The 19819-nt window shown below is 50.6% G+C and overlaps 1 protein-coding gene across 2 annotated transcripts; it reads left to right on the forward strand.

The window, feature by feature from the left end:
* Positions 1 to 231: 231 nt before the first annotated feature.
* LOC309360762 (excitatory amino acid transporter 1-like) lies at positions 232 to 19295 on the forward strand. 2 transcript variants are annotated; one of them, XM_081895620.1, is made up of 11 exons: positions 232 to 294; positions 4176 to 4245; positions 5614 to 5861; positions 7656 to 7793; positions 10295 to 10499; positions 10622 to 10664; positions 11615 to 12003; positions 14247 to 14480; positions 16067 to 16261; positions 16760 to 16894; positions 18607 to 19295. In XM_081895620.1, exons 3-11 carry the CDS (start codon positions 5642 to 5644, stop codon positions 18806 to 18808), a joined length of 1761 nt encoding a protein of 586 aa, XP_081751746.1. In that variant the 5' UTR covers positions 232 to 294; positions 4176 to 4245; positions 5614 to 5641; the 3' UTR covers positions 18809 to 19295. The 2 variants fall into 2 exon arrangements, with proteins under 2 accessions (XP_081751746.1, XP_081751745.1); XM_081895619.1 differs by lacking the exon at positions 232 to 294 and adding an exon at positions 2428 to 3184.
* The last annotated feature ends 524 nt before the right edge of the window (positions 19296 to 19819 follow it).

The raw sequence follows: 19819 nt of genomic DNA on the forward strand, positions 1-19819 counted from the left end.
GGCGCGCTCTGCGTATGCCCCGGGGTGCCCTTGTCCCCCTGCTCCTCCTCCTCCGCGCCCCGGCTCCGCGGCTGCCCTGCCCTGCCCGCCCTGGGGAGCTGGGAGGCGGCCCTGGGCGCGGACCCGCCCGCCCGGCGCGGCCAATGGGCTCCGGGGAGGCGCGCCCTCCGCCTCCGCGCCCCAGGCAGGCAGCAGCAGCAGCAGCCCAGGAAGAGGGAGCCGCGGCGGGCAGCGCACGTGCGGACGGGGAAGGAGCAGCTGCCGCCCCTGCAGAAGCCACAGCAGCCCGGCCAGGTAGGGCGGCAGCTTCGCCACGTTGCCTTCCCCGCCTGCACGCCATCCCGCCTCGTTCACACGTGACGCGGGTCTAGGAGGGGGACCTGGGGTGGGGAGGAAGGTGGAAGCCCCACCAGATGGGACCGAGGAGGGGGTAGTTGGAGAGGAAAGGGGGCGCGTTTGCCCCCTCCAGCGGGAGTGTCGCCTAGTGGGCGGAGTCCCACCCCCCCAATTTCCGTGTCCTTCTCTGTTTCTCTCGCCCCGTTTTTGTGTCTGCATGGCATCCGCGTGAATGTCTTAGATTGCTTAGAAAAAGTGGGAAAGATATTTTGTATTTTCGCTTTGTATTTGTATTTTGGATTTTTGTTTTGTATTTTTCTCTATAAGCCTTAATATTATGTATAAATATAAATATAAATATAAATGAAGCCTTCCTCGTGGGGTCTCTGCCAGGGGAAAGGGGAGCAGGAGAGATTGATGGGCGCCCCGGAGCCCCTTAAAAATAGTGGTTGTGGGGAGTGAGGAGGGTGGGACATCTGTGGGGTCTGGCGATCTCAGCCCCAGCGTTAGGAGGGGGGTAGCAGGCCCTCGTGACCCCTCCCCACCCGCCCCCCAGCCTGCCCAAAATGGTGAAGGCGAAATAGGGGAAGTATCTTCCTCTCCAGGGAAGAAAGAGCAAGGAACATCTGCCCGGCGCTCCAGATGTAGAAGCAGAGAAGGGGAGGGACCCCGGGGGGTCATCCAGTCCAACCCCCAGCAATCTTGGTCTCGAACTCACAACCCTGGGATCACGAGTTTCAGGCTCTGCCGACTGAGCTGCCCTGGCCAAGACGCCAGGAAGGATTCACGGGGGGAGGGGGAAAACCCGCCTTCTGGGCCCGGTCTCAACTGGCAGCTACTGTCTTGCAAAGGTGAGTGTCATGTGCAGAGCACTGGGGAGAGCTGCCGCTGCCAGCCAGTGCTGGCAGTGGTGAGCTAGGTGGGATCTCCTAGCGGGAGAGCTGCTGCCAGCCCGTGCAGGCTTTATGGAGCTAGCTGGGCCGATTTCAGCTCCGTTTAAACCAGCCTCCTGTTGATAAAATTGAGGAACTGGGAAGGGCAGGTGCTTGGCATGCAGAAGGTTTCCCAGGTCCAAACCTCACAGGGATCTCCTAGCGGGAGAGCTGCTGCCAGTCAGTGCAGGCTGTATTGCGCTAGGCAGAGCAATGGTCCAAGGCAGCTTCTTCCATTCCTTCAGCTTGTATTCAGACTCATGAGGACCGCATGGAGCTCAGCGGTCAAGCACCTGAGTGCAGAAGGCCCTCCTCCTTCAAGGTAGGACAGCCGCTGCTGCCAGCCAGTGCGGGTGATGTAAAGCAGATCTCCATGCCCTTGCTCACAGCACTGAGGACCATAAACATGGCTTTTAAGAGAACCACCTTTGCCCAGCGCCAGAACAGGTGCTCTGCATGCAGAAGGTCTAACAGTTTGGTGTTGCTGCGCTCGTCCCTTGTCACCCTGCCAGTCAGTGCCGGCAACACCAGTGGATAAGCCCTCTGCGCCTGCAGCCTCTTGCAGCTGCAACAGACCTGCCCGACCTTCTGCACTCAGAGCGCCTGCCCGGCCTCTGAGTATAAGACTAGAATGGCATTTGCTCTTGACTTTGAACAGAAAACAAACGGTCCCGATCCTGTGTTTTGGGGGCCCTTTTTGCTCCAAAATTCTGATTTTTGCAGGGTTTCTGCGCAGGGAAAGATGGAGGCTCGTTCCCTGACGCAGGAGGGAGCACATTCCTGCGTGCCTTCGCTTTATTTAATCTGGAAACGCTTTTTATTTTTTCTGGGCAGCGGGTGTAAGGTTTCAAATCCTCCTGGCGAAACGGCTTTGGCAGGAGCGAGGAAATCCTGCTCTCCAGTTCCAGGTCCGTTTTTCCTGCTGGCGCTCCCCACGTGCTCAGAGGCGCCCGTTGGGACCCGTGCCCAGGACCTCGGGGGCATCTCTGCTCCTTCGTTTCCCAGCTGTAACAGTTAGGCTGATCATTCGGAGCCTCTCTGGACTTTTTACAGTCCTGTAAAATGGGATCAGGACGATGAGCCCGTTTTATTCATTCCTTGCATTGACACGCCGGCCTTGGTTCTCCAAGGATCTCGAGGCGGCATGAGTAATAATAATAATAATAATAATAATAATAATTTATTTCTACTCCGCCCATCTACTTGTGGTTCTCCCTCATTTAATCCCCGCAACAGCCCGGTGGAGTAGGACGCTTGCAACTTAACAATTGAGGATCCGAACCCAGGTCTCCTTTTCGATTATGTCCATAACGGTCTCCGATTCAATGCAGAACAGTAGAAGCATAAATATAATATATAAATTTCCGCCATAGCCCAACCACCGGATTCAGCTCTGCGGAAGGATTAATTCTGATTATTTTCCCTTTCGCAAACTGAAATTCCTTTTTTTGCAAGTTGCCATCTTTTATTTTTAAGCGATTTGTGCATCCAGCTTTTTGAAATTTGCAAAGGACCGCCTGCCTGGTTTCCCCCTCCGGAAGAAGCCAGATCCTTGCTTTGAATTGGGGAGGGGGCTGCTGGGAAGCAACCCACCCCCAGGCCGATTCAGCCCCCCACGTGTGGGTCTAGGGGGCTGTGCCTTCATCTCCGCTCCAGATTTCCTTCCTTGGGCGCTGCATCTTCCGGGGAGATGGCCTTGGCAACAGACTCTCTCCTCCGGATTGGGCCCCTCTCCGCATCTCTCCCCCCCCCATTCCCTCCCCAGGCGTGGGCACACAGCCGCTCTCCCCCCCCCCCTTTCCGATCTCGCCTGCTTTGTTCAGAGCTGGTCCTTCTCCTCCTCTTGGCATCCAGGGATTTTCTGCAAGGAGAGAGAGAGAGCGCAGGAGCTTGTCCGTCTGGTGCGGAAAGGATATGTGAGTAAGCCATGCAGGGAAAATGGGGGGGGGCACAGAAATATGGGGGGGGGTCCTCCGGAGGACTTTGCAGGCCCACATGCGGCCAGCGATGCCCTGAGCGTCGCAAATCGCTTTGCCTTCTGGAAGGGAGACAGCAGCGCCCACAAATTGTCAGGATTTGAGCCCCAGAGCCCGTTCCCAGGAACTCGAATCCGGAAGCAGAAAACGGCTGCTAGGGAAGAAGCCCCCCCACCCCTGTTCTTTTCTGCCCCAAATCTCCGTTTTATTTCATTGCAATGCACGGCTGGCGTTGGAATTTGTTTTTCGCCGCACGGCACGTTGCAATTTCCTCTTCCTTGAAATTTTTCATTCATTGCACGGAATTCCAGCGCTGGGATTCCGCCGGTCCTATCCTGCTTTTTATCCTCCCAGGGGCCGCCCCACATCTGGCTTGCAACCCTGCGAGGCGGGTCTCCTGCTCCTGCTCCCTCAAGGGAGCCTCCCCTCATAGGCACAGTCTACCTGCCATTGCCAAATGACTTAAGGGCATCCGTTCTCCGGACGCTGCGGGCAACAGAAACCCAGGATGGACCTTTCTAAAAAGAAAGAAGGAAAATATTTCCTTCCACAATTGGGCTTTTCCTTCTAAGCCGCATGGCAGAAGCGATTGTGGCCGACTCTTTGTCCGCTGAGCAACCTCCCTGTGAGGTTCCCATTCCACCCTCCACCCATTTAGCCAGGGTTCCTTCGGGGTGGGGCTGGATGACCTTTGGGTTCCCCCTGGGCCGTTCTGGGCAGGAACCTAGAGCAACAGATCCGCGGCAAGCGGGGCTGCCCTGAGCCCTGGGCTGGATCCAGCCCGACTCCTGCGTGGCGCCTCCCTCTCCAGGCTGGCGCAAGAGGGTTAAGCTCCTCTCCCGGCGTCCCACCGGGGGCCCAAAGCCCCACGCGCAGGGCTGGCGCCGCCTCCTCCCTCCAAGCCTCACCCGGACTTCTTTTTCCTTGCCAGAGCTCCAGAGCGGCGGAGGCGAGAGGTTTCCCTGGCACAGAGGACCTGAGCCTGGCAGAGGCTCCGCCAGGTAAGCCACGGATCTGGGCCGCCCCTCGCCCGTCCCAGGGAGCCCCACATAGCACCCAGAGGTGGGTCGGCTCAAGGGGTCCGGCCCCCGGCTGGTCCGGAGAGGCCGGTTTGCTTTGCAGATGGCTGGATTTTAAAATCCCGGCTCCCCGTGCCAAGCCAGCTCTTGGCATGCCAGCTGTGTCCTCGCGTGCCCTCAGGGCACTCTCCCGGCCGGCCGAGCCTCAGTCTCCCCCTCCAGAAAATGGGCCCGTTGCTTTTTGCCCAGAGGTTGCGCCAAGGGGTTTTCTGGGGGTGGGAGCTGGTTCTGGACGGCGGTTTTAATCGGGGCGACCCGACCGGGGCAGAGGCGCAGCCCAGATTCTTGCATCGCAGCGGGTTGGGCTAGATGACCGCCGGGTCCCTTCGCTGTCAGTCATTCTGGGAATCAAGGGGGCTGGACTGGATGACCCCTGGGGAACCCTTTCCACGGTTCTACAACACTGGAATGTTAGAAAGCAGGTGGTTTTGGCCACTCAGCACAAGAAAAACGTTGCTGCAGAAATGCTGAAACATGATTATTTTTTACGCCAGCTGAAGCCTGGTTCCTGCTTTGTCCCGCACAGCAGGGCTGGCTTGCTTTTTAAACCCAGGAGAGGAGAAGGCAGCGCTTGGATATTTCTAATCTATGTTTTTATATATATATATATATAAAACCCTTGTATTTCATGTTAATCCTTTGGGGCTTTTATGATGGTTGATATGACAGTTCTGAAGGGTCTGTCAGTAAAGCACCAAGGTATTACAAAAAGGAAGGAAGGAAGGAAGAAATTGGGTGGCGAAGGAAGGCAGGCAGGAAGGCAGGCAGGCAGGAAGGAAGGAAGGAAGAGAAAAAGAAAGAAAGAAAGAAAGAAAGAAAGAAAGAAAGAAAGAAAGAAAGAAAGAAAGAAAGAAAGATTAGGTGGCGAAGGAAGGAAGGAAGGAAGGAAGGAAGGAAGGAAGGAAGGAAGGAAAAGAAAGAAAGAGAAAAATTAGGTGAAGGAAGGAAGGAATTAGGTGGCAAAGGAAGGAAGGATGGAGGGAAGGAATTAGGTGGCAAAGGAAGGAAGGAAGGAATTAGGTGGCAAAGGAAGGAAGGAAGGAATTAGGTGGCAAAGGAAGGAAGGAAGGAATTAGGTGGCAAAGGAAGGAAGGAAGGAAGGAATTAGGTGGCAAAGGAAGGAAGGAAGGAAGGAAGGAATTAGGTGGCAAAGGAAGGAAGGAAGGGAAATTAGGTAGCAAAGGAAGGGAGGAAGGAGGCAGGCCAGCCCTCCCATGTGGTTTTTTCCTGGTCCGGCCGGCTGTGGCTGCGCTCACCCCCTGGCTCTCGCCTCCTTCTCCCCGAACCCAGGTCCCCGGGGTGCTGAGCGGCCCCCGCGATGGGTGAGCGCCAGGCGCGCGCCAACAGCCTGTTCCTGAACGAGGAGGAGTCCAAGGCGCTGGGTCCGGGGGGCGGGCGGGCACAACGCCTGCGCCATGTCCTGCGCAAGAGGGCGGCCCGGGCGCAGGCCAGGATGTACGCCGTCACCCGGGAGAGCGTCCGCAGCTGCCTGCAGAGGAACGCCTTCGTCCTGCTCACCGTCACCGCCGTCCTTCTGGGTAAGGGGGCGCAGCGGGGGCTTGGGGGTCCCTGCATAGCCTCAGAGGGGCATCTTTGGGGTGCCAGGGGTCCGGCGGGGCCGAATCCCCTTGCCGTCCCGAGAAAGCCCTGATTTCGCACAGAGTTGGCCGGCGGAACTCCCCGCTACAGGATTTAAAAGAGGACTGGGGAAATTTGCGGCGTGCATGGCTTCTCCCGACCAAGTTGCAATAGGGGGAACTGAGGCACAGCCCAGGATCTTTGTCGGAGAGTGGCGGGCTCTTTTTGGAGAGGAGGGCAATCGCCGGGTGAAATCGCGAGCAGGATTCGAATCGTGGGCCACCGAGCGATCGCACCGCTTCTCTGAAAAGGCATCATCGCTAGGAAGAGGCAGGCTGTGGAGTGGGGGGGTTAAGCCTCTTCCTTAACATCTGACCCCCCTCCAAGCCACAAGGTGACCACCCAAAATGGACTCCCTCTGGGGTTGGGATGGATGACCGTAGGGGGTCCCATCCAAATTCAAGCCTGGGGCTGGGTAAGGCTCAAGGTTCCACACCTGCCCCCTGGAAAGCAGATAATGCGCTGCTTTCTTTAAATCCGGAATACGTAGCTCAGTCAGCGCAAGATTGGATCTCAGGTCACGAGTTCGAATGCTGCGCTGGGCAAAAGAGGGTTGGACTAGATGAGCCTCAGGGGTCCCTTCTGGGAGATCTGGGGATCGGCCAGCGCCGGAGGGGGAAGGCTGCCGCCCCGCTTTGCGTGTGTGGGTCAGATTAAGCCGATCACGAGCTGCTTGCAGGTGACGCCAAACAGCTCCCGGTTCCTAAACAAAATAAAAATTAAGAAGAGGGAGAAAAAGAGCCAGAAAAATTTGCAAGGATTACAGAGGATTGGGAGGGGGGAAAACTCCAGCAAGCTGCAGAGGGGAGATCTGCTTCGCTCTCTCCGCTGGCTAGATCTCAAAAAAGAATGATATATTTTTAAAACTTTAAAGAAGTTTATTTTTTTAAACTTTACAAAAATAATTTAAAGTTTTGCAGTGGGGTTCATTTCCTAATCTGGTCTCTTTGCAGTTCATTTCAATTTCATATTTTTTTCTTTTTATTCCTTCCCCAAATCTGTTGCATCCTCATTTGGGAATTAATTGGCTTGGAGGGAAAGAACTGCATGAAAACTCTCTCTTTTATTTTATTTTTAAAAAGGGAAATATTTAAGCTCTTCTTTAAATATCTCCCCACCTCCCCTTTTAAGTATACACAAACTGCACTTCCCCAAAATGTTTGATGTTTGATGTTTTATCATGTTTTTAATATTGGGAGCCGCCAATAGAATATTATTATTATTATTATTATTATTATTATTATTATTATTATTATTATTATTCTTCACAAGCTACACTTCCACAAAGGCCAATTTTTAATGTTTGATGTTTTATCATGTTTTTACTATTCTGTTGGGAGCCACCAATACAATATTATTATTATTATTATTATTATTATTATTATTATTATTATGATGATGATGAAGCAGGTCAAAGGCGGACAAAATATCCAGCCGATATTCCCGAAACCCAATTTAAAATTTGATAAATGGTATGGGTTTCTGAGCTGTGTGGGCCCACGTCCAAATTGGCTACAGAAGGGATTTAAGTGACTTTTTAAAGTCGGGGACTCCGGTTCCCATCACCCCCTGGGAGTGCGTTGAGGGGACCATGGGAGTTGTAGTCCGCCTGGGGCTCTGAGCTTCCCCCTTCCCGGCGGCACTCTGCCCATGCCTCCGGGAGCGGATCTCTGAGCCCCTCCTTTGCCCCGCAGGGATCACCCTGGCGCTGGCCCTGCGGCCCTACAAGCTCACCTTCCGGCAGGTGAAGTACTTCTCCTTCCCCGGGGAGCTCCTCATGCGCATGCTGCAGATGCTGGTCCTGCCCCTCATCGTCTCCAGCCTCATCACAGGTGAGCGGGCGCACCTGGGCGCCGACCCGGCCGGGCGGGATCTCTGGGCGCTCTTGCACGGGGGAAACGCGGGCGTCGATAAATGCCTGTGTGTGCCTGACATGTAAATGTTTCATGTTTAAATAAACAGAAATATTGAAAAATTAAAACCGGATTCGGATTTGATGACTTATCGTTAAATATTTGCTTTGAATTTGAATTAAATTACTTGTATTTAAACGTTGAATTTGAATTTAATGGCTTATATTTAAATACTTTGAATTTCAAGTTGAATTTCATTACTTGTATTTAAACCTTTACTTCGTATTGGAATTTCATTACTTATATTTAAACATTTCCTTCGCATTTGAATTTCATTACTTCTATTTAAATATTTACTTTGAATTTCAATTTTGAATTTGAATTTCATTACTTATATTTAAATATTTACTTTGAATTTCAATTTGAATTTCCAATTTTAATTTGAATTAAATTACTTGTATTTAAACATTTACTTTGAATTTGAATCTAATTGCTTATATTTAAATACTTTGAATCTCTTTTTTTTTATATATAAATTTTTATTAAAGTTTTCCATAAAAAGCGATAAACAAATCCATTTATATATCACATATTTAGCCTTACTTGGACCTCCCCCAACCTTTCTGACAATCTTTCGTATTTCCAATCCTCTCTTCACATTCCTTAATTTTATATTGCCATTAAGTATTATGTTTCTATCTTTGCTTGCCTTTTGACAATACTCCTTCTACTTTCACAAAGCCTCTTTAAAACACGCTAGCGTTGTACTATCCTCACATATACTTTCCAAATACTCTGTAAATTTCCCCCAGTCCTCAATAAAATTCTGGTCCTTTTTGTATCTAATTTTCCCCGTTAATTTGTCTAACTCTGCGTAATCTATTAGTTTTGATCTCCATTCCTCTAAAGTCGGAACCATTTCTTGTTTCCACCTTTGTGCTAGCAGTGTCCTCGCTGCGACAGTAGCATATTGAAACAGTTTAAGATCTCTCCTACTTATATCCGTTCTTGTTATGCCTAGAAGGAAGGTTTCTGGTTTTTTAGCAAAACTGTATTTTAGTATTTTCTTTAGTTCGTTGTATATAGCTTCCCAGAACCCCCTTACTTTTTTACAGTCCCACCACATATGTATGAACGTACCCTCCTTCTCCTTACACCTCCAGCATTTGTTACAGGTTTTATACATTTTTGCCAATTTTGCTGGTGTCATGTACCACCTGTAAACCATCTTCATTACATTTTCTTTTAGTGTGGTACATGCCGTAAATGTCAAATTCTCATTCCATATTTTCTGCCAGTCGTCGAAGTCTATATTGTATCCTAAATCTTTGGCCCACTGAATCATTACTACTTTCACTTCCTCATCTATTGTGTGCCATTCCAGCAAGATTTTGTACATTTTGGAAATTGTTTTGGAGTCGCTGTTCACTATCTCTGTTTGGTATCTCGAATCTTTTTCTTTATACCCCTTTTCTTTCACATCCTTTTTGAACATTTCATTTATTTGATGGTAGTGCAGCCAATCAAAAACATGCTCTTTGACTTGTTCATATGGTTTTAATCTCCACTTTCCTCCTTCTTTCTCTACTAAGTCTCCATAGGTAATCCAATCGCTTCTCATATTAACTTTTTTGACCCCCATAACCTCTAGTGGTGATAGCCAATGTGGCACCCCCCCTTCCAATATGTTTTTATATCTGTCCCAAACTTCCCATAGCGATTTCCGGAAGATGTGATTTTCAAAAGTTTTGTATCCCTTCTTCTTTTCTTTCCAAAGGTATGCGTGCCATCCAAATCTGTTGTCAAATCCTTCCAAATCCAAGAGTTTTGTATTTTTAAGTTTAATCCATTCTTTTAACCAGCAAAGGCACGATGCTTCGTAGTATAGCTTCAGATCCGGCAGGGCAAAGCCTCCCCTTTCCTTTGCATCTGTCAGTAATTTATACTTGATTCTCGGCTTTTTGCCCTGCCATATGTATCTGGAAATCGTCCTTTGCCATTCCTTAAAAATCGCCACTCCTTTTAGTATTGGTAACATCTGGAATAAAAACAGCATCTTTGGCAGCTAAATACTTTGAATCTCAATTTGAATTTCAAATTTGAATTTCATTACTTATATTGAAATAGTTACTTTGAATTTCATTACTTATACTTAAATATTTATTTTGAATTCGAATTTTGTTACTTCTATTTAAATATTTATTTCAAATTTGAATTTTGTTACTTCTATTTAAATATTTATTTCGAATTTGAATTTCGTCACTTCTATTTAAATATTTATTTCGAATTTGAATTTCGTCACTTCTATTTAAATATTTATTTCGAATTTGAATTTCGCCACTTCTATTTAAATATTTATTTCGAATTTGAATTTCGCCACTTCTATTTAAATATTTATGTTGAATTTGGATCTGATTTCCAATTGGAGTTCAAATCAAGATCTAGTTTCCCCCGACTCCTCCCTCTCGTCCGCCCGGCAGGGATGGCGTCTCTGGACAGCAGCGCCTCGGGCAAGATGGGCTTCCGCGCCGTCGTCTATTACACGCTGACCACCCTGATTGCCGTCTTCATCGGCATCTTCATGGTCCTCATCATCCACCCCGGAAAGGGCAGCAAGGACGCCCTGCACCGCCAGGGCACCGTCGAGCAGGTCCACACCACCGACGCCTTCCTGGACCTCGTCCGGTGAGCGGGACCCCGGGGGGTCATCCAGCCCAACCTCCGGAAAGGCAGGGGTCCCAGCTGAACCATCCCGGGCAGGCAGCCCACCAGAATAATCTGGTTTTCTTTCCCCCTTCCGTCCGCAGGAACATGTTCCCCCCGAACCTGGTGGAGGCCTGCTTCAGACAGGTAAGGGGGCGCAGCTGGGCAGGTTCCCCGTCTCGCCCCATCCAGTGTAGTGGATCCGGCTCAGTCTTAAGGCTGTTGCTGCCGGCCAGTGTAGGTGAGACTGGTGGAGCAGGCAACAGTCTCCCGAGTTTGTATTCAATCAACCTCTTGATTCGGATTCATGAGGACTGGATCCTTCCTCACTTGGACTCGGGGCTAGACCACCTGCCTGAAACTGTGGAGGGCCGCTGCTGCCAGCCAGTGTGGGCCATATTGAGCTTGATGGGGAACAGTCTCCCGAGTTTATAATCAATCAACCTCTTGATTCTGAATCCTGAGGACTGGATCCTTCCTCTCTGGGGCTCAGGGCTAGACTCTGGAAACTCTGGAGAGCTGCTGCTGTTGCCAACCAGTGCAGGCACTATTGAGCTCCATGGGCCAGGCAGCAGTTTCTGGTGTTTGTATTAAATCAACCCCTTGATTTGAATCTGTGAGGACTGGATCCTTCCTCCCTTGGGCTCAGTACCAGCCCACCTGCCTGCCTGGAGAGCTGCTGCTGCCAGCCCGTGTGGGCCATATTGAGCTTGATGGGTCGGGGAACGGATTCCTGAGTCTGTATTAAATGAGTCCCTTGATTCTGAATCCTGAGGACTGGCTGCTCCTTCCTCTCTGGGGCTCAGGGCCAGACCAACTGCATTGGGGGCCCAGAACTCTGGACAGCTGTTGCTGCCAGCCAGTGCTGGCACTATGGAGCTCCACGAGCCAGGCAACAGTTTTGGGAGTTTGTATTCAATCAACCCCTTGATTCAAATTCGTGAGGACTGGATCCTTCCTCCATTGGACTCAGTACCAGCCCACCTGCCTGAAACCCTGGAGAGCTGCTGCTGCCAGACAGTGCAGGCTCTATGGAGCTCAATGGGCGGCTTTCCTGGTTTGGCATCAAATCAATCCTCTGTTTTCCCTCTCCCCAGTACAAGACCCAGTACAGCGTCAGAGTCGTCAACCGGACCCTGGCCAGGGGAGCCCCCACCTCCGCCCCGCAGGCCTTGCCCCGCAACGCCAGCAGCAGCACCACCACCACCCTGGCCTGGCCCCCCTCGCCACTGCCGCCGCCTGAGAACGCCACCGGCATCTGGCACAACGTCTCCCAGGCGCTGGGCGCCCTCCCGGAGGTGCTGAGCTACGAGGAAGTGGTCCCGGGCGCCGGGTCGGTCAACGGGGTCAACGCCCTGGGCCTGGTGGTCTTCTCCATCTGCTTTGGCCTGGTCATCGGGAACATGAAGCAGAGGGGGCTGCCCCTGCGGGAATTCTTCGACGCCCTCAACGAGGCCATTCTCCGCATGGTGGCCGTCATCATCTGGTGAGCGTCGAACCCGGGGATCGCAGGGTGGCGGGTTCTTTCCCCCCCAAAAAATGCTTTTTATTGAGATTTAAGAACACCAACACCAACCAACAAAAACATCAAGTCTTATTAAATAATAATAATAATAATAATAATAATAATAATAATAATAATAATAATTTTTTATTTATACCCCGCCCTCCCCAGCCAAGGCCGGGCTCAGAGCGGCTTACAATTAATAATAAAAACAAGATGAATGATTACAACTTAAAAACAAAAATAAAATACAACATTAAAATATTGAAACATTAAACTACTAAAATGTAGCCTCATTACAGGAGGAGAAGGAAAGGAAAAAAGAAAGAGAGGGAGGGAGGGAGGGAGGGTATCAAATTGGCTCCAAGCCAAAGGCCAGGCGGAACAACTCTGTCTTACAGGCCCTGCGGAAAGAGATCAGATCCTGCAGTGCCCTGGTCTCATGAGGCAGAGCGTTCCACCAGGCCGGAGCCAGTGCTGAAAAGGCCCTGGCTCTGGTTGAAGCCAATCTAACTTCCTTAGGGCCTGGGACCACTAGGGTGTTGTTATTTATGGACCTTGAGGCTCTCCGTGGGGCATACCGGGAGAGGCGGTCCCGTAGGTACGAGGGTCCTAGGCCGTGAAGGGCTTGAAAGGTCAAAAGCAGCACCTTAAATCTGACCCTGTACTCCACCGGGAGCCAATGCAGCTTGAAAAGCACTGGGTGAATCTGCTCCCATGGCAGAGACCCCGTGAGGAGCCTCGCTGCAGCATTCTGTACCCGCTGGAGTTTCTGGGACAGCTTCAAGGGCAGCCCCGCATAGAGCGAATTACAGTAGTCAAGCCTGGAGATGACCGTCGCATGGATCACTGTGGCCAGGTCGGGGCGGGAAAGGTAAGGGACCAACTGCTTGATGCGGCGAAGGTGGAAAAATGTCGCCTTGGCTGTTGCTGTAACTTGCGCCTCCATGGAAAGGGAGGCGTCAAGGATTACACCCAAACTCTTAACGGAAGGCAATGGCACTAATTGGGCCCCCGCAAGAGAAGGGAGTTGGTCCCTCATCCCCATGCCATCCCGACCTAGCCATAGGACCTCTGTCTTCGAAGGATTTAGTTTCAATCGGCTCCCACGAAACCATCCAGCCACAGCTTCCAAGCATCTGGTCAGTGTGTTGGATATATTACATATATCCTACTTTATGCTCCATAGAGCCGTCGACTTCCGTCCTTTCCTTCCGCAAGTTTTCTTATTCCAATCTAGAATTCACAGTTTCACTGGTTAAAAATTACTCAGGGACATAAGATTGAATTCAGTCCTGCCAACGTTTTCATATTCCTACAGTTCTCACTTATATAAACCATAAATTTACTCCATTCTTTTTGGTCCTTCGTCTCCTCCAAATTCTGCGAATTCTGTGTGTCAGTTTTGCCATTTCAGCGTATTCGACCAGCTTTATCTGCCATTCCCTTACAGGCGGAATCTCCTGCAACTTCCACTCTAGCTGCTCTTGTTGCATACAGATATAATCTTTGGTCTCTCTTCTTAATATCTTCTCCCACCAAACCTAGCAGAAATTCTTCCGGCTTTTTTTTTGGGGGGGGGAAAGCCGGGTCGCGGGTTCGAGTCGGCCGTTGCAGCGGGTTGGGATGAATGACCCCTGGGACCCCTCATGACTCTACGATTCTACAATCGGTCTACGACTTCAGGCCAGGCCAGTCGGTAGAGCTCCAGACCCCCTTCCTCTCGGCATTGTGGGTTTGAGCCCCACGTGGGGCAAAGGGGTCGGAAAGGGGTCCAGCCCCACCTCCTTGCATCGCAGGAATCGTTGCGCAACTTCAGACTCGAACCCACCACCCTCGTTTTAAAAACCTCATGCTCTGCCAACCTCAACGAGGTTTTCCAAAAAAACAACAACCACAGTATAAAATTCAAAGCCGTTTGCAAAAAAACAAAACTCAAAGTGGTTTACAAGAAGCAAAATAAAATTCTCAGTAGAAGGAACTGTTTCAAAAAAATTAGAATTAAAATCAACCTGGTTTGCTGGTGCTGCCCGTCAGTGCGGACAGTACTGATCTCAGTGGCCTGGCTAGCCGCAAGGCGGATTCCTAACTCCTTCGCCCTCATGAGGACTAGAGCCTTGCTTTGCTTCCCAGAGGCCCACAAGCCACGAAAATTAAAACGGCGATTATGAGAAGCTGGCGGAGGCTCTGGCTGGTCCTGATCCCCCTTCTTCTCCCCCCCCCAGGTACGCCCCCATTGGTATCCTCTTCCTGATCGCGGGCAAGATCCTGGAGATGGACGACCTGGCGGTGATGGGGGGCCAGCTGGGCATGTACACCCTGACGGTCATTGTGGGGCTGCTGGTCCATGGCCTCCTCGTCCTGCCCCTCATCTACTTCGCCGTCACCCGCAAGAACCCCTGGCGCTTCGTGGGGGGGCTGCTCCAGGCCCTCGTCACCGCCTTCGGCACCTCCTCCAGGTAAGCGGGCGCAAGCAGACGCCAGGGGGCCCCTGAGGGCCGGTTCCGGGACCCCGAGGGCCGGATTTCTGGTTGGGGGGGTGCCGCCCTTCCTGGCACCCTGAACGGATCAGGCCCAGCGCCGGATTTATGTATCAGCTCAACAAGCTCTAGCTTAGGACCCCACTCTCTTGGGGGCCCCCAAAAAAAATTTAAAGGGGAAAAAACCCTGGATGTATATTTCCAAAATAAAATCTATATCTATCTATCTATCATCTATCTATCTATCTATCTATCTATCTATCTATCTATCTATCTATCTAATCTCTCTCTCATCTATCTATCTATCTGTCTATCTATTGTTAGATTGATCATCTATCTATCTATCATCTATCTATCATCATTTATCTTTTGAACAATTGATCATCTATCTCTATCTATCTATCTATCTATCCATCTATCTGTCATCTCTCTCTCTCTCATCTACCTGTCTGTCTGTCTGTCTGTCTGTCTATCTTTTAATAGATTGATCAGTTCAGGATTTACGTATAAGCTAAGCAAGCTCTAGCTTTCGGCCCCACTCTGTTGGGGGGCCCCCCAAAAAATAAAGGAAAAAACACCTGGATGTCCATTTCCAAAATATAAGCTACAGTGGTGCCTCGCAAGACGAAATTAATTCGTTCCACAAGTCTTTTTGTCTTGCGAAGCACGGTTTCCCATAGGAATGCATTGAAAATCAATTAATGCGTTCCTATGGAAACCGCCTTCAGACCAGGTCCGGGGACAGTCTGTCCCCCGACCTCTTCTGAAGGCTGGCGGGGGGCGAAAGTCTTTGCTCCCCCCCGCCTGCCTTCAAAAGCCATCCGGGATAGCGGGAAGCGCTTCCCTGCTATCCCGGACTGCTTTTAAAATGCTGGCGGTGGGGAGCAAAGCCTTTCGGCCCCCGCCGGCCTTCCTGGACCTCTTCTGAAGTCCGGAGGGGGGGAAAAGGCTTTGCTCCCCACCGCCAGCATTTAAAAGAGGTCCCTGGAGATTTCCCTATGGGCTTTCGTCTTGCAAAGCAAGCCCATAGGGAAAATCGTCTAGCGAAGCGTCGCAAAAACCAAAAAACCCTTTCGTCTTGCGGGTTTTTCGTCTTGCGAGGCGTTCGTCTTGCGGGGCACCACTGTAATAAACAAATAAAATAAAGTCTACATACAGCAACTGTGCTTTGTGTTGTGTCAGCTCCTCAGATGTAAGTCATGGGCCCTGCCTGCTTCCTCAAATATCCCTGCTTTGCTCCTTTCTATATATAGGGTGCCAACATTCTGCATGTGCAAATGTGCAAATCTTTAAGCAGAAAACGAGCCTGCTCCCTTAAACCCTTTAAGATTGCTCAATTTTGGGGGGAGGTTTTGCCAAAAAAAGCAACCATTGTGTCCCAGTTTTCACTTTTTGAAAGCTGGCCAGCCTTCTGCAACCACAGTTCCCACGGTCCTCTGGGGGAAAGGAGCTGCGGGTGCGAATTCCCTTCGCACCTGGATCCCGGGGTGGGGGTGGGGGTGGTCTACTCTGCGTAGGGTTTCAGGCTGGCTCACCCCGGGGCCGCCCCGTCTTCTCTCCCGCAGCTCGGCCACGCTCCCCGTCACGTTCCGGTGCCTGGAGGAGAACAACGGCGTGGACAAGAGGGTGACGCGTTTTGTCCTGCCGGTGGGCGCCACCATCAACATGGACGGGACGGCGCTCTATGAGGCGCTGGCCGCCATCTTCATCGCCCAGGTCAACAACTACGAGCTGGACTTTGGCCAGATCCTCACCATCAGGTGCGGGGGCGAAAGAGGGGCTTTTTCCTTCCTTCCTTCCTTCCTTCCTTCCTTCCTTCCTTCCTTCCTTCCTTCCTTCCTTCCTTCCTTCCTTCCTTCCTTCCTTCTTTCTTTCTTTCTTTCTTTCTTTCTTTCTTTCTTTCTTTCTTTCTTTTTAAATTATTTATCAAGTTTTCCATTTTATTTACTGTATATTTCCTTGTATAAAACTAGTTTCCCCCCCTAAAAAATAATGTCCAAAATCTTATAAAGATTTCCCCCCATTTTCTTAAATCGGAGTCTCCCCAAACTAGGGGGCGTCTTATACATGGGATTGTCTTATAGACAGTAAAACACACTAATTTCCCATCTATTTCTCCCTTTTTCCTGACACATTCCAAATTGTGAGCGCATTTTTAGCGCAGTGCTCAAAGGGACCCTTTGGCATCTTGGCCAAGGGACCCCCAAGGGACATCTAGCCAAACCCCAGCTCACCCAACTCCCTCTTGCTCTCTGCAGCATCACCGCCACGGCCGCCAGCATCGGGGCGGCCGGCATCCCCCAGGCGGGTCTGGTGACCATGGTGATCGTCCTGACGTCCGTGGGGCTGCCGACCGAAGACATCACCTTGATCATGGCGGTCGACTGGTTCCTGTAAGTCCCCGCCAGGCGGGAAGGGGTGACGCTGCCTGCCTGGGCTGGAGGGATCATGTTTATTTCTTTACTCATTAATTTTTCTAAAATAATTTTTGTTGGTTTTACACATTATCACGTTACGTCGCATCATATCCTCTTATTTTATCTCCTTGGCTCAGCTGAGCCCGATGGCTTCCCTCCCTCCCGTCTGACGGTTTACAAAATCAAACTTTAAATCTTTCCATTTCACTTCATTTCCTATCCGTGTTAAACCACGACCTAAAATATTGTATTATTCAACCCGGATAGGTAGCAGTTTCATCTTGCAAATCTTCAGATAACCCTGCAAATGATGTTGATTGCTTACAGTTGTTTTTCAAATATAATAGAATATAATTTACTTTTAATGAGATTTTGCAGTTATGAATCGTGAGGCTTTCTCGACAGCTTTGGCCCAAAATCTGTGACTGGAGCCTTGGAGAAAGTCAGAGAGGCAGCTTGTTTTTTCAGGGAATGACCCCACGTTTCTAGTCCTCAGGGTCCACTTGAAATAGGAGCATAGGCAGCTGTCTTATATCGAGTCTGTTCAATAGAACGGGACCCCAGGGGTCATCCAGCCTGACCCCTTGCAATGCAGGAATCTCAGCTAAAGCATCCATGGCAGATGACCTTCCAACCTCGGCTTTAAAAACCTCCAAGGAAGGAGAGTCCACCACCTTCCATCCCAAACAGCTCTCACAGCCGGAAAGTTTTTTCCTGGAATCTCTTTTCCAGGAAGTTGAAGCCACGGGTGTGAGTCCTGCCCTCTGAAGCAGCAGAAAACAAGCTTTTCCCCTCTTCCATGTCAGATATTAGAGGATGGCTCTCCTATCTCCTCTTTTCCTGGCTAAACACACACAGCTCCTTCAACCGTTCCTCACCAGGCTCGGTTTCCAGACCCCTGATCATCCCGCTTGCCCTCCTCTGCCCACCTTCCAGCTTGTCAACATCCTTCTTAAACTGCGATGACCAGAAATGGACACAGAGCAGAATAAAAAGGTAAAGGGACCCCTGACCCTGAGGTCCAGTCGTGACCGACTCTGGGGTTGCGACGCTCATCTCGCTTTATTGGCCGAGGGAGCCGGCGTACAGCTTCCGGGTCATGTGGCCAGCGGGACTAAGCCGCTTCTGGCGAACCAGAGCAGCGCACGGAAACACCGTTTACCTTCCCGCTGGAGTGGTACCTATTTATCTACTTGCACTTTTGATGTGCTTTTGAACTGCTAGGTTGGCAGGAGCAGGGACTGAGCAATGGGAGCTCACCCTGTCATTGCGGGGATTCGAACTGCCAACCTTCTGATCAGCAATTCCTAGGCTCTGTGGTTTAACCCACAGGGCCTCCTGCGTCCCACGGGGCAGAATAGAGAGGGACTATGACTTCCCTTGATCTGGACACTAGAATCGCATTCGCCTTTTTTGCTGCTGCATCACTGTGTTAAGCTTGTGGTCCACTAAGACCCTAGATCCTTTTCACATGTCCTGCTAGTGAGCCAGGTATCTTCCTATATCCTATATTTGTGCATCTGCTTCTTCCTGCCAAAGTGCAAAACCTGACATTAGTCCCCATGGAAATTCATTTTGTTTGGGTCCAGTTCTCCAATCTATTGAGGTCCCGTTCAGCTTGCGGCCCACCCAGACCCCCAGATCCTTTCCCGCCCCATCTTAACTGCCCCCCCCGTTTCTTCCCCCAGAGACCGCCTGCGGACCACCATCAACGTCCTGGGCGACTCTCTGGGCGCAGGCGTGGTGGAGCACTTGTCACGCCATGAGCTGGAGTTGCAGGACGCCGACTTGGGGGGCGACTCGGGGGCCGAGGAGAACGAGAAGCCCTACCACTTGATCTACCCGGAAAACGACACCCACAAGCATCTCAGCGGAGAGACCGCCATGTGATGGCGCCCAGGAGGGGCCGGGGAGGCGGCCGGGGGCCAGTGGCGGGCCTGTCTGGATCGGAGCCATCAACCGACTGTGAAATGCCGAGGAGAGGCACAGCCATCATCCATTTCCCCTTCCCCAAATTCTTTCCCCATATTCTGATACATCATTACAGGCCCAAAAATGAGAGCAGGTAGCGACGGATCCTCCAACGGTGACAATTTTGCACGAGAGCATCAGGATTTGAACTCGCGCCTCTCTCTCTCCGCTGCAGCGCCTCTTCCTTCTTTCAATCGCGGGGGGTTTCCACGTTATTTAAATCCGGTGCCAATATTCCTTTTTTGTGTTTCCCACCCCCTCCCCGAATCGTGCTCATCCCCACTCCAAAAAACCAAACACTCGTCTTTCCAGCACTTGAAGCAAAACACACTTTTTTTGTAAAAAAAGAATGTATAGATGTGATGCTTTACTGGCGTAGAAAATAAACGCTGTTTATTTATGATGACGGTCGGCGCTTTTTTCCTGGGGGGGGGACGCACACCCCTAAATGTTTTGTGAATCATTTGTACTTTGGTCCATTTGCTGGATTGATTTCCCCTGCTGATTTGAACTATAAAATGGTGATTTTCTTGTGTCAAAATGAAAGGACCCCTAAATGTTTTTTTTAAGAAAAAAAAGCACTGAAAACGGTTATTCAAGCGTAGAATTATGAAATCTCCGTGATGGGGGGACGGGAATGGGATTGTAGTGGTGTGGGAGCTACTGTAAGCAGGATTCACACACAAGACCCTCTCCGCTTTGGCAAATTCCAGACACTGGGATTCAGGAGCACGGCTGCCTCTGAAAGCGGAGTCACTGGCACCATCGATGGGTTTCGCCTCTGATCCACTTTTAAAGCCATCTACGCTGGCGCCCATTAGGGCCGGGAGATATAGATATATCGTCCCAAACCGGTTTGAAGCCCATATCAGTTGCCCTTTTATAAAATGTGGGGGTTTTTGGGGGGAGAGCTATTGGGTTGTCATTTTT

The sequence above is a fragment of the Podarcis melisellensis genome, assembly GCF_964234715.1.
Source record: "Podarcis melisellensis genome assembly, chromosome: 18".
In the NCBI taxonomy this organism is placed as follows: domain Eukaryota; kingdom Metazoa; phylum Chordata; class Lepidosauria; order Squamata; family Lacertidae; genus Podarcis; species Podarcis melisellensis.